Raw genomic sequence first — 13,278 nt, forward strand, 5'->3', positions numbered from 1 at the left:
TCCTGCTACTGACAAATTGTTATACTTTCCTTCACAGAGGAATATCTTTATTTTACATTAACTTCTGAGTGACATTTTTATTGGACATGGATTTTTTTTTTAAGATTTTACTTGTTTGAGAGAAGATCTCACACAAACAGGGGGAGGGGCAGCTCTCTGCTGGATTCCAAGATCATGACCTAAGTTGAAGGCAGATGCTCAACTGGCTGAACCAGCCAGGTGCCCCCATTGGGTATAGAATTTTGAATTGACACCTTTCTTTCAGCACTTTTTAAAAAAAAGATTTTATTTATTCATTTAACAGAGAGGGAGAGTACAAGCAGGGATACCAGCAGGCAGAGTGGGAGGGAGAAGCAGACTCCCTGCTGAGCCAGGAGCCTGATATGGGGCTCGATCCCAGAACTCTGGGATCAGGACCTGAGCCAAAGGCAGCTGTTTAAAAAACTGAGCCACCCAGGCGTCCCTCTTTCTGCACTTTAAGTGTGATTCTAGTTCCTCCAGCTTCCTAGTTTTGATGAGGAATCTGCAGTAATCTGAGTCATTGTTCTCTTATGTGAAATCGGTTGTTCTTCTATAGATGTTCTGTGGATATTTTTCTATGTCTTTTATTTTCAGCAATTTGTTTATAATGTCTGGTCACAGACTCGTGTGTATTCTGTTTGCTCTTCACCAAGCTTCTTGAATCTGTGTATGTCTTTTGCCAAAGTTGGGACCATTTAACCATGATTACTTCCAGTAATTTTTCTATTTCATACTTTTTCTCCTCACCTTCTGGGACTCTGTTGACACAAATGTTAATTTTTTGGTCTTGTTCCACAGGTCCCTGAGATCCTGTTTTCTTTTGTTTATCTTTTTTGTTTAGATTGCATAATTAATATTGACTATCTTCAAAGTCACTCCTCTGTCGTCTCCAGTCTGCTATCCAGTGAATATTTTATTTTACTCCTACTTTTCAGTTCTAAAATTTCCATTTGACTTTTCCTTAGGTCTTCTATTTTCTTTGCTTAAACTTTCTACCTTACCATTTGTTTCAAAAGCATTCTCCCTTTCTTCTTCCAGTATGTTTATACTAACTGCTTTGAAGTCTTTGCTTTAAATTCCAACATTTGTCATGTTGGGGGTGCTTGTCTTTTCCCTAGAGAGTTTTTTGTATGCTGGGCAATTTTAGATTGTATCCTGGATATTTTGAATATCGGTTGAGACTCTGGATCTTATTAAAACGCTAAAGGGAATGTTTGTTTTAGCAGGTGATTGATGAGGTTTTGTTCCTGCAGCAACCTGTCTTCTTTGTATTGTGGTTCCAATGTCAGTTTAATTTTCCGTTTGTGGGGCTATCCACATCAGTCCCGGATGTGTGCCACCCAGTGGTCAATGAGACCTGGACAGTGGCCCACCCTGTAGCTCAATTCGTAAAGCTTTGGTAAGATGTTTAAGGTCGGGGGGCGCCTGGGTGGCTCAGGGGGTTAAAGCCTCTGCCTTCAGCTCAGGTCATGATCCCAGGGTCCTGGGATCAAGCTCCGCATCGGGCTCTCTGCTCAGAAGGGAGCCTGCTTCCCCCCCGCCCCACCTGACTCTCTGCCTACTTGTGATCTCTGTGTGTCAAATTAATTAAAAAAAAAAAATTCTTTAAAAAAAGTTAAAAAAAAAAAAAGATGTTTAAGGTTGGGTCCGTGCTTGTGCCGATTTGAGGTGAGCCCAGGAATTCACACACAACTCTATGGGCTCTCGATTTCCCTCCTCTCTCTGATCTCCCTGATACTTTGATTCTCTGGGTCTTCCTTTCCTGATCCTCCGGCCAAAAAAAGGCGGTGGGGGGGGGTGCTTTAGCTTCTCTACTCTGCTGCGCATTTCCCACTATGTGTCTGGGCTAAGCATCCAGAAAAGAAAGAAAGAAAAAGCAGAGCAATTTGCCTCAATGCTCTTGAGACCACAGCGCCTGCGCTAGAGGAATTCCCCTCTCTCAGGTTTCAGTGCCTGCCTGCCACTGTTGCCCCATTATGCAGCTATAGCTACACTACCATGGTGCTGTCTGGGGCTAGAGGTGGGAGAGAAGGAAAAAACCTGGAGATTCCCCTACTCTCTGACCCTTAGGAGTCCCTTTCTGGCTCCTCAGACCTGCAATAAGTAGATGGCTCCAAGAGGAACTCTTTCAGTTCAGACCTGATGTACATTTCTGGGTTTGGGCCACCTCTGAGTCCACTCTGGGCAATAATGGGTCGGGCAGGGGTGGGGGGCGATGGCAAACTCACCACTGGTTTCACAGAATTTCAAATTCTGGTTTCTTCCTCCCTGCTACCATCTACTTCTCTGCTATCTCAGAGAGTTGTCCCATGCAGTCCGTCCGGGAGCACTGGGAGTGATGGGGGAGGGGTGCGCCCACTCCGTTTATCATCTGTGTGGTCCTGAGCAAGTTACATAACCTCCCTGTACCTCTTCTGTCATCTTTAGAGGAGGATAATAGTGGTATCAACTTCACAAGGCTGTTGCGTGGATTAAATGAGTTTATATATGCAAAGCACTTAGCATCATGTTTGACTGCAGGAAGCACTTAGTATTAGTCTTAAACAATCATAAAAAGATTGGACAACAGAAATAGGCACAAAGACAAAAATCACCCACAACTCCAATGCCAAGAGGTATAACACACATTAGGATTCTATTACACTGCCAGGTGTTCATCCCACTGTTCTTCCTACCCAGAATGCTCATCCTCCCTTCCTTCGTCAGGCCAACTGCCACTAAGGCTTCTACTTTCACTGGGAAGTAGAAGAAGGCTTGAAGGTTTTCCTGACCCCAGGTAAGATGTAGATCCTTATGCTAAATGCTTTCATGTCACCCTATACTTCTCAGCACTTATCACACTTTTAATTACTTAACCATATACTTAAGAACCTCAAAGGACAAATTCTCTCTCTTGTCCTGTACTCAAAGTTTCCCCTTTGCACATCCTTCTCTTCCAGATGGTGACCCTGCTTCTCCATACCTGTCCTCCAAGGCCCTACAGTAGAAGCCTTCCCAGCTGATCCAATTTGGCACTAATCTGGGCAAGTCTGCTTATATAAATGGGACTTCTCAGCTCAGAGCTGAGTCAATGAGGACAGTGAAGGCATATTTCTGATCCACATCCTGGAGATTCTAATTCAGTAGGAACTGGGGTGCGAGCGGGATCCAGGAATATGCATTTTCAAAAGCTCCCCTGATGTTTCTGATGCTGGTGGCCCACAGAAATAGTGTCTGTGGTAGGCAACTTCCAATATGGCTTCCAATGACCCCTGCCTTCTGACAGTCACTAGGCTGGACCTGGTGACTGGTAAGAGTGATGATCCCTCTTCCACGATTAGGTTACAAGACTGATTCTGCTTTCCTGATGTGGTGTCTCTGGTTCTTGCTCTGATAGAGGGGGCTACCTGGGCTGCCTCTGACCAACAGCCAGCCCAGAAACAAGTTCCTCAATCCAGCCACCTATGAGGTAGTGAATCCTGCTGACACACTGGGTGTGGATGGAAGGAGATCCTTCCCCTTGGAACCTTGAGAGGACGTGGCTCCAGCTAACTCTTTGATTGCAGCCTTCTGAGAGACCCTGAGGCAGAAAACAGTGTGCTCACATTCCTGAACCACAGAAAATGAGATAATAAATGTGTTATTTTTTTATAAATGATTTTTAAAGATTTTATTTATTTGACAGAGATCACAAGTAGGCAGAAAGGCAGGCAGAGAGAGGGGAAAGCAGGCTCCCTGCTGAGCAGAGAGCCCGATGTGGGCCTCAATCCCAGGACCCTGAGATCATGACCTGAGTGGAAGGCAGAGGCTTAACCTACTGAGCCACCCAGGTGCCCCAAATGTATATATTTTTTTAAGATTTTATTTATTTATTTGAGAGAGAGGCAGAGAGAAAGCATGAGAAGGTGCAGGGTCAGAGGGAGAAGCAGACTTCCTGCCAAGCAGGGAGCCTGATGTGGGACTCGATCCCGGGACTCCAGGATCATGACCTGAGCTGAAGGCAGTCGCTTAACCAAATGAGCCACCCAGGTGCCCCCAAATGTGTATTTTTAAGCCACTAAATTTTAGGGTAATTTGTTACACCATATTGGATAACTAATACATTGCCTGGACTCCCCAGAGCTCCCTTCTATTCATTCTTGTTGGAAAACGCATCTAAACAGAGAATTCCCAAACTCTCTTCAATGGGATTTCATGAATACTGACTGTAGACATTGTCTTTGCTCTAGTGCATGAAGACTTATACCAGTCTAGTTGCTGATTTTAGCTTCAGACACGTTGACATAGTCTTTTAAGTGTCACCGGTTTCATGGGCATGAACTCTGAATTCTCATAAAGGCAAGTCTTCTTCCTCTTCCTCTTCCCACAGCAGTCCAGCCATAAGACCACTTAAGACTGCTGTACCCCAGGGAATCGGTGTGTGAAAGCGTGCCCATCGTGGTTAAGATTCTTGGTTGGAAATATTCTGGCGCCCTGAGTTTGGTTGTACATGGAATCTCTAAATCCTGAACCAAGTTTCATGGTCAAAAACTGAGCCCCAAAATAATCTGCTCCCCCTTCTTCATGCCTTGGTAGCCAAGGCCCTGTCCAAGTCAAAAACAGACTGACTTTGCGTGTCCTTGGGGCCATGTGAATGGTCTCTCTCCCGCTTTGAACGTTAAGCCGGGCAGTCCCAGCTCAGCTCACACTTAGACTCTGGAGCCATCCACTGAAGGCTGGAACTAGAGAACTGAGAGAAGTTATGGAGTCACTAGCTGGAACTAGCTTCCAAGAAAACAAGATACGAAGTTCAAGTGAAAAGTTGGGGAAGGAAGTGGGGGGGACAGGTTCAAAGTGCCAGGAATTAACAACTTCTACACATTGAAGGGTACGGGAAGAAGGGGATTATTGCAGTAGAGACTGAGAACCAAGACAAAACAGGCTCAACAAGCTTGTCGAGGGCAAAGCCAAACCATCCCAGTTGGCCAAGTAGGCCTGCACAGCCCCCTCCAAACAAGACGCTCGCCCCGCCCACTTTTAATCAAAACCTCAGGATCCCACCTCACTTTCTCGTTCTGTGACTGAAACCTTTAGCAACCAGAGTGGTCTGTGCTAGATGTCCACGTAGAGAAAAACACAATCTCTGGAGAGCAGCTCAGTCAACACTGGGACCCTCAGGAGGCAACTGCTTCACATGCAAGTGGGAGTCGGGGGGCGGCCAACTGTCCCTCACACTAGAGCTTCACAATTCTTTTTTTTTCCCCTCACAAATGTTTGCTCTTTATTTATTTGACACACAGAGAGAGATCACAAGTAGGCAGAGAGGCAGGCAGAGAGACAGAGGGAAGCAGGCTCCCTGCTGAGCAGAGAGCCCGATGCGGGACTCGATCCCAGGACCCTGAGATCATGACCTGAGCCAAAGGCAGAGGCTTAACCCACTGAGCCACCCAGACGTCCCGAGCTTCGCAGTTCTAAAAAGAGTGCAAAGCAGTGCACTAGACCAAGGAGACGAATCGTTCCAGGATGGGAAGCTCTGCCTTGGACAGTGGACAGGAGCCTGCTGCTGCTTCCTGCAGATCTCAGAGTCCTGTGTGGTTCTGATGCAAAACCTGAAGATTATTATCAACTCCTCTCCCTTATAATTCTGCAAGAAGGAAGGCAACAGGCAGCAGCCCAGCTCCGAGAGGAGGGCCAAGGATGGCCATTTTGCATGTCTAGTGCTTTGCACGTGTTGGTGCTCAGCAAGTATCTGCTGATTCCGAGTGAGTGATGGAATACTGAGCAATCTGTCCCAAGTCACACGACTCAAGATCTAGGTCTCCTGGCTCCTAGGCCAGGACGCGGCGCCCAGTACCTGGTTCTCTTCTCTTTCCAGCACTTTGCTTTAGAGTGGATGGACAATGAGCCTTCTTCCCATCTGCACATATCAAAGACAGAAGATACCCATTTCCGGGCATGTTTGTAGATAGACTTCTCATAGATTTATTTCTGTTCCATGTTATATATAGATATATGTATATATATACTTTTTTTTTTTAATACAATCTATATCCCCTTCCCTTCCCCACCAAACTCACAAAAGGAAGTATAAATCCTTCCAGGATTGCCATCAGGCTTTCCAAGATAGCCAGGGCTATGAAAGAGCCATCTCTCAACATCTCAAGAGACGGGTGCCCTTCTTTGGCTCTGGGGTCATTGAAGCAGCAGCATTCCCAGGACCCAAGGGGAGGAGAGAGGAAAGGAAACAACTGTAGTGTAACAGGATTCTAGGACGAAAGTGTCCAGTGACTCCGAGAATGGCAGACTGGCTCCCAGGATTCTCCGGGTGGGAATAAAGGCAGAAGCCCTATGGCTCTTCAGATGCTGCCCAGACAGGCGGGGGGCGGTAAAGAGTACAAACCGGGGATTAGGCATGCGGGGATGGGGCGGTGCGAGAAGAAACACGTGTGGGTTATGCTGGAGAAGGAGCAGCCCCACCTACTCCATGGCAGATAACAAACAGGGATAGATGCTGCCCCCCCACCCCCGTTTTAAAGAAACAGGGAGAGAGCATGGCAGGGAGGGGGAGGGAGACAATGGGACACATAATAAAGTCACATAAAGCAAAAGTACCAATAAAAACATGACTTGTACTTGCCTCCTCCCTAGAGAAGGTGTGATCTGTGCTTGGGGGTCAGGAAGAGAAGAGGGAGGTTAAGGGTCATGAACCTAGGATTATCAGCTGGCCAGGGGCACAGGGAGGCCGAGGACTCCTAAAGGACAGGCAGGCAGCTAGGACCCCGCATCCCCAGAGAAGAAACGACAGTCCCTTCAGTTCGACTTGGACCAAATCTTGGCGCTCCCTCGGAGTCTGGCAAGGGGAAGAGAGAGAGAGAGGCTGCAGGGAATCCCCTCACCCCTGCGGCCTCCCCCCACGTCTACTCCCACGCAAACAACTAAAGGGGGTGAGGACAGCCGGGTCTCTGAAGTAAAAGCAGGACACCCCGGAAGCAAGCGGTTCCTGCCACATTGGCTCACCCCTTGCCCTTTGAGGCTTTCTTGCTGGGCTGGCGCTGGTTGGTGCCAGGGGCGGGTTCCCTCAGCTCAGTCAGGTGCTGCTCAGGGTCCTGAGATGTAGCTGCGGCGGCTGCTGCTGTTGTAACTTTAATGGTTTTTTTAAGGTTGGCCACCTACCCAGATGAAAGAAATGGGGGACAATAAGGGAAGTCCCAGAATCCGACAGGCCCTGCTGACCTTGTCTGTTTGCTAGAGCCACGGTCCTGACCCCTCCACACAGGACAACTGGCCTCGGCTGCGTGAGCTCGGGAGTTCGGGTCCGTCCTGATGCCTCCCCTGCTCACCTCACTCTCGATCTGCTGCTTCAGGCCCAGCTGCTGCTCCTTGTGCTGGTTGGCGCGGCTCACCTGCTCCTCGATGCCTGACAGCACCACCTCACAGCCCACACACCTGGGAGGATCAGGAGCGGACACGCGTCAGCAGGAGGCCGGGGTCACACACTCATGACAGACTCAGAACACCCTGCACGCAAACACCTTGTCTGAGTTAGGGACCCTCACCAGGGCACCTGGAAACCACGTGCAAAAATAGTCCCAGGACCCACAAAGACACCTGGGGGAGTGGGCGGGGGGGGGCAGCCTAAGACAGGTATGGGAAGTGCCTGGAGTAACGCACAACATGTGAGAGGAGGAACTGAAAACAACCCCGGGTAGATGCTGGAGAGAAGAAAAAAAAAAGGCATATTGAAGTTAGACAAGAACACAAAGAGAAACACGGAAGCAGAAGAGACCCAGGGCCTAAGACGTGCTGCTTACAGACCGATGGGGTGAATCCGGCTTACGACAAGTGAGGATCCAACACCCCACTGAGGAGCCTCTCAAGAGTACTGCTCCCCGCTCCCCACAATGACATACCAAGGACACTGCTTCCAGCCTCTTGCCCCACAGGCCCTCCTCTGCTCCCTTCTGCCCTCAGAAGCTTCTGGAGGAATGAGCGCCTCTCCCTTCATCCTCTGGGACTCTACCTCTGCAGCCCAGCCCAGCCCTCCCCACCCCCACAAAGCACCTCCCCCTTTCCCGGAGGGAGATGAGAAGGAACAGGGCCAGGACAGGGGTCTCACCACTCCTGCAGGGTTCGAGCAATGGCACTGAGGTCCTGGCGCTGGATGTCCCGCCCAATGCTGTAGTCAACCTCCAGTCGCTGGTTGCGCTGGTCCAGGGAGCCGCGGAGCACGTCGGCGTACACTGCCTCGATGACAAGGTCTTCCAGCTGCCGCACGTTACGCAGGGCGAGGGCCTCCAGCAACACTGCATATGGGATACACTGGGGCGCAGGGAGGTCGGGCTGGGATTTGTGAGGCTCTCCAGCAGAGAAGGGCTTCCAAGATTTTTCCCTCCATACCACCACCCCGTCCCCACCTCAGCTCCCCTGCCTGTGCTCCATTCCTATTCCTTTTACTTCTTTTAAAGATTTTATTTAGGGGCCCAGTGGGTTGGGCCTCTGCCTTTAGGTCGGGTCATGATCTCAAGGTCCTGGGATCAAGCCCCACATCGGGCTGTCTGCTTGGCAGGGAGCCTGCTTCCCCCTCTCTCTCTGCCTGCCACTCTGCCTGCTTGTGATCTCTCTCTCTCTGTCAAATAAATAAATAAATAAAATCTTTAAAAAATAAAGTAAAATGAAATAAAGATTTTATTTATTTGACACACAGAGAGAGAGAGACATAGCAAGAGAGGGAACATAAGCAGGGCAGTGGGAGAGGGAGAAGCAGGCTTCCCACCGTGCCAGGAACCCGATGGTGGAGCCTGATCCCAGGACCCTGGGATCATGACCTGAGCCGAAGGCAGGAGTTTAGGACTGAACCACCCAGGCACCCTCCACTCCTACTCCTAAAGGATTTCTTCTAGGGGTACCTGGGTGGCTCAGTCCTTAAGCTTCTGCCTTGGGCTCAGGTCATGATCCCAGGGTCCTGGGATCAAGTCCCACCATTGGGTTCCCGGCACGGTGGGAAACCTGCTTCTCCCTTTCCCACTTCCCCTGCTTGTGTTCCCTCTCTCGCTGTATTTCTCTCTCTCAAATAAATCAATAAAATCCTTAAAAACAATAATATTTTTTTAAAAAAATTCCTCTAAAAGGCTGGGCCTAAGGCAAAATAAGTTAAAGTACCATCCCCTGAAAAATAACCTCCCGAGAAGCACGACGGCAAATAAGATTTAAGATTTACGTTCCCCAACCACCCTTCACCTCCCACCCCACAGAGGAAGAAAGTGACATCTGCCTGGGCATCAGTCCTCTGGCCACAGCTCAGGACAGCACAGACCTTGGTCCAGAGAAGCCTGACATAACAGGAGCATGGGGTGGGGCTGGGGTCTGAGTTACTTAACCGTTCATACCCCACTTCCTTCCACAGAGGCACCTCACGACAGAAAGCCTAGTTTAGGTCCAATCATGGGGACCACAGGAAAGTCAAGGAACAGCTGAGAAAATGTAGGTGGGTGGGAGAGGGATATTTAATAAGAAACTGAACCCAACTGGAACTACAGAGATATGTCTGGGTTATGCACTTCTGACTGGCAAACAGAAGCCTGGCACTTCACCAGAAGAGAAAGCCTTGTTCCCACATCTGAAAGCTGAGGCCGTTTGTGTGGAACTTTCTTTCTTTACTTTGTTTTGTTTTTGTTTTTGTTTTGTTTTTTTGAGATTTCTATCTATTTAATTGAGAGGGAGAGAGAGCGCCTACACACGCTAGCATGAGTGAGCACAGCTGGGGGCGCGGTGTGGAGAGGGAGAAGCAGACTCCACACTGAGCAGGGAGCCCCGAATGGGGCTTGATCCCAGGACCGTGACCTAAGCCGAAGGCAGAAGCTTAACTGACTGAGCCACTGAGGCACCCCTGTGTGGGACTTTCCATAGTGAGGAGGAAGGTGATGGCCTTAACAAGTGAATGGCACTCTGGTTGCTATTTTGACCCAAAATGCAAAAAATGTTGAATGAAAAACAAAAACAAAACAGAAAGCGAAGAGAATACAATTCAGCCCAAAAGGCTGCTGCAGGAAGTGGAGCTCAGATACAGTCCTTGAAGGGACGTGGGGTTTAGGGAAGGCAGAAGAGCGACAGCGTGGGCAAAGGCCGTCTGAGTGCAAATTCCCTTCAGATAGGCCCTTTGAAGGGACATTCCCCTTCGGTTCAGGACCTAGCAGGCTTTGGAGGGGTGGGGTATATGGAGAGAGATAGTCACTCACCTTGACTTTGGCAGCCAGGGTGACAACTGATAGGTGTCGAAGCTTATTCTTCTGAGCCTCTGTGAGTGGGGGAAGATTCCGGGCTTCAGCTAGGAAGAAAAGACAAAGCACAGGAAATCCTGATTATTACACTTTTGTGGGAAGCCGTAGCCTCCTTCCCTTGCTTCTTCATCTCCCCCCCCCCACCCCATTTTCCATGCCAATTCAGGTCTTAATTCTGACCCTGTGTACCGCAGAAAGGTTTCCCAGGAATTTCTTCTAGTCCTTCCAAAAATTGCCCTTCTCCCACCTCCACTACTCCAGAGCTCCAGCCCTCTGGTTACCTAAGTAATCAGCATATGTCCCGTAAGCAAACACTGTGAGCAGCCGGAATGTGGAAGCGAAGTCACTCTCAGCCAGCTGCAGGAACACGAAGGAAGAGGTGACAGGATGGGCCTCTCTCCAGTTTCCCAGCCTCGCTTGTTTTGAATTCCACTTTCTGGCCCCACCTTTCCCCTCTCCCACTGGCTCTTCCAGCTCACCAAAAGGACTTCTCTGCCTCTCTGGTCACTCTCCCCATTGGAAGGCCTCATTTCCACCTCTAGGCCCTTATTTGCACTACCCCACCCGCCCCCCAGCCGAAATCCACCATACCCTCTTCCTCCATATGTCTTCATTCTTACCCTAAATTCAGAATTGAACACATTCAGAGTGTTCAGTAGTGTGTGTGTGGGCACATGCACACCCGGACACTGCAAACTGCATTTTGGTCCTTTGAGTGTGTTTAGTATTTCTGAATCTGCATATCATCAGGCAGTCTGCTGTTCTTGCCAAGTCACCAAACACTCCTGTCTTAGCCTCATGCATCTCTGACAGCTGCACGGCCTCAGCAGGCGCTGGAATTTGAGGCCTCTGTGTCAGACTTCTACCACCCAAGTGGCTTCAGTGTCCAGGCCAGCTCACTCACTCATCTCCTATCACTGATCACTCATTCTGGCACTTAATCGATCAAACCCTTAGGTTGTTACCCAAGAATATCTTTTTTTCCAGTAAGATTACAGACCCAGGCCCTGGTATCCCACCCACCTACGTCTAGCAGAACTAAGCATGCATTCAGCTCTCAATAGATACTTGCTAAATAGGTAATTTACACATCCATATCCATTCATCTTATCTCTGCAACTGGAATATAAGTTTTAGAAGGGTAATAGGCACTGTGTCTTGTACTTTTTTGGAATTCCCAGGTGACTAGCAGAGAGATAAACAAGCACCCATAAATGCTTCTTTTTGTTCACCTTAATGGACCCTCTTTAGGTCCACTGCAGAGGAAAGCAGGGGAAGAAGGCAGCTAGAGTTTCTCCATATACCCCAGAGTGATCCCCAAAGGCAAAATCCATCAACTCAGTCAATCACTGGCCCTCAAAAACCTAACATAGTCTGCCTACATACCAATGCCCTAGCATCTCAAGACGAGGGGTGAGGTCATACATCTTGGTGACTCACCCACTCTATACGTTAAACTGTTTACTCTGCCACTTCTGTGTGAACAGTTCTCTCTGCTGTGTTCCTTGCCACACGTCTTCCGGGGAAAGGACCTTCTAACACTTCCAGATGCATCTCTAACTTAAGGGAATTAACAAAGGGTACAAAGCGGGGAAAGGAGGGTATGCCAATTTCATGTTTATTGCCTTTCATTTGTACTGGACTTTACAATTCCCATAATCTGACCTGATTTCTGTAACTGACAGTGAAGGGCAGTATCAGCTCCAATGTTAAAGGGAAAACAGAGAAACAGAGGTCCTAAAGGAAAAATGACCTGATCAAGGCAACATGGTCTTATTGAGAGCTACTACGTTGGCGGAGACAGGCTGGAATCAGGTCTCCTTTTCTGAATCACATGCTCTTTTGCTTAAAAATGAAAAATATGGGTTTTACAGATTCATCATCATCAAAGGAAAGCAAGAGGTTTACTTGCCTACTTATTTTTGCCAGCTGCTAATTAATAGTCATATTCTTGTTCAACTGAATGGTTATGGAGTTGCAAATGAGCCCTGCCCACCCATTCTCAAGTTCAAACTTAGCCCCAACCTTCCTGTGGGCTCCCCAGGCCATGAACCCACCTCTCTAACATTAGGCATATCCAGCAGTTCCCCAAACACGTAGACACCAGGAGCCTCCAGCACCTGGTGGATGAGTGTGGCCAGCGCTGCCCCCTTGGCCGACTTGGCCAGGAGCAGAAATTGTTCCTGGTTCTGCCCTGTCACCTTCACCTCGGCACTCATGGCTGCACTGAGCTGGGGGGACCTGGGCTCAGGATATCTGGAGCTGCAAGGAAAGAGAATGTGAAGCTGGAGGCCCCCGAACACTGGGAGGACGGGAAGCACAGGAGCCGGGGCTGGATTGCAGAGACATTGAGTCACTTCTGCAAATGAGGGGTGAGAGATGAATCAGTCTAAAACTCGGATCTAGAAATCCTAAAATCGGCCACTTTGATGGAAGCCTGGCTGAGACAGGGTTGCCACGCCCCCTCCCCCATCCTCGGGCCTGATCCCAAGCCCCACCACGTGCACCCCATTGAACCCCAAGGCACAGGATGTAGTGGGGTAAGGGGTGTCACATGGTGTCCACCCCGACAACGCTCCCTCAAATTTCCATGGTGCCCCGCAAGTGCCCTCAGTCACGTGACCTTGCCCCCACGATCCTTCCACGTGGCTCCGCCCCCTCCCTTAAAGAGGCCGCCCAGGGACCGTGGGCTCACGGCGACTGCCCCGTCGTACCCTGGGTCAGACTCTGCGGGCCGCTACCTGGAAGCTTCGTCTTCCAGCACACCGGGCGGGGCCGGAGCTCCGTCACCTCCGGCAGCTGTTCCGAGCCTTTCCTGCCGCCTCCCTGCAGAGTCGCTCTGGCCACTAAACTCTATGGCTGGCTTCCGCGTCGTACTTCCGCTCTTACTAGGCCGGTTTCGGGCGGGCCATGCCCCTCCCCCGCCCTCCCGACCTCTGAAGCTCCTGCAAGCGCCCGTCATTCTACTCCTCTGATTGGTTGTTGAGGAAGAATGACGGGCGCCTCCTCTCCCCCCCCCCCC

General features: G+C 49.6%; 1 protein-coding gene across 2 annotated transcripts; it reads right to left on the reverse strand.

Annotated features, from left to right (window-relative positions):
- Positions 1–5,937: 5,937 nt before the first annotated feature.
- Positions 5,938–13,133, reverse strand: COPS7A (COP9 signalosome subunit 7A). Of its 2 annotated transcripts, none has more exons than XM_046013403.1 (8): positions 12,998–13,133; positions 12,314–12,518; positions 10,538–10,613; positions 10,215–10,303; positions 8,096–8,298; positions 7,320–7,425; positions 6,997–7,148; positions 5,938–6,829 (listed from the first exon to the last, which is right to left on the reverse strand). In XM_046013403.1, exons 2-8 carry the CDS (start codon positions 12,473–12,475, stop codon positions 6,790–6,792), a joined length of 828 nt encoding a protein of 275 aa, XP_045869359.1. In that variant the 5' UTR covers positions 12,476–12,518; positions 12,998–13,133; the 3' UTR covers positions 5,938–6,789. The 2 variants fall into 2 exon arrangements, with proteins under 2 accessions (XP_045869359.1, XP_045869358.1); XM_046013402.1 differs by having other exon boundaries at positions 12,971–13,126.
- Between the last annotated feature and the right edge of the window lie 145 nt (positions 13,134–13,278).

The sequence above is a fragment of the Meles meles genome, chromosome 7 (assembly GCF_922984935.1).
Source record: "Meles meles chromosome 7, mMelMel3.1 paternal haplotype, whole genome shotgun sequence".
NCBI classification, from domain to species: domain Eukaryota; kingdom Metazoa; phylum Chordata; class Mammalia; order Carnivora; family Mustelidae; genus Meles; species Meles meles.

What these genes read in the sequence shown, in the direction of transcription:
- COPS7A (XM_046013403.1), bottom strand. Translation starts at nt 12,475, where the DNA reads ATGAGTGCCGAGGTGAAGGTGACAGGGCAGAACCAGGAACAATTTCTG. An exon ending in ATATGCCTAATGTTAGAGAG is followed by an intron (nt 10,614 to 12,313) that starts GTGGGTTCATGG and finishes GTGTTCCTGCAG; the next exon opens with CTGGCTGAGAGTGACTTCGC. An exon ending in AGCAGCAGATCGAGAGTGAG is followed by an intron (nt 7,149 to 7,319) that starts GTGAGCAGGGGA and finishes TCATCTGGGTAG; the next exon opens with GTGGCCAACCTTAAAAAAAC.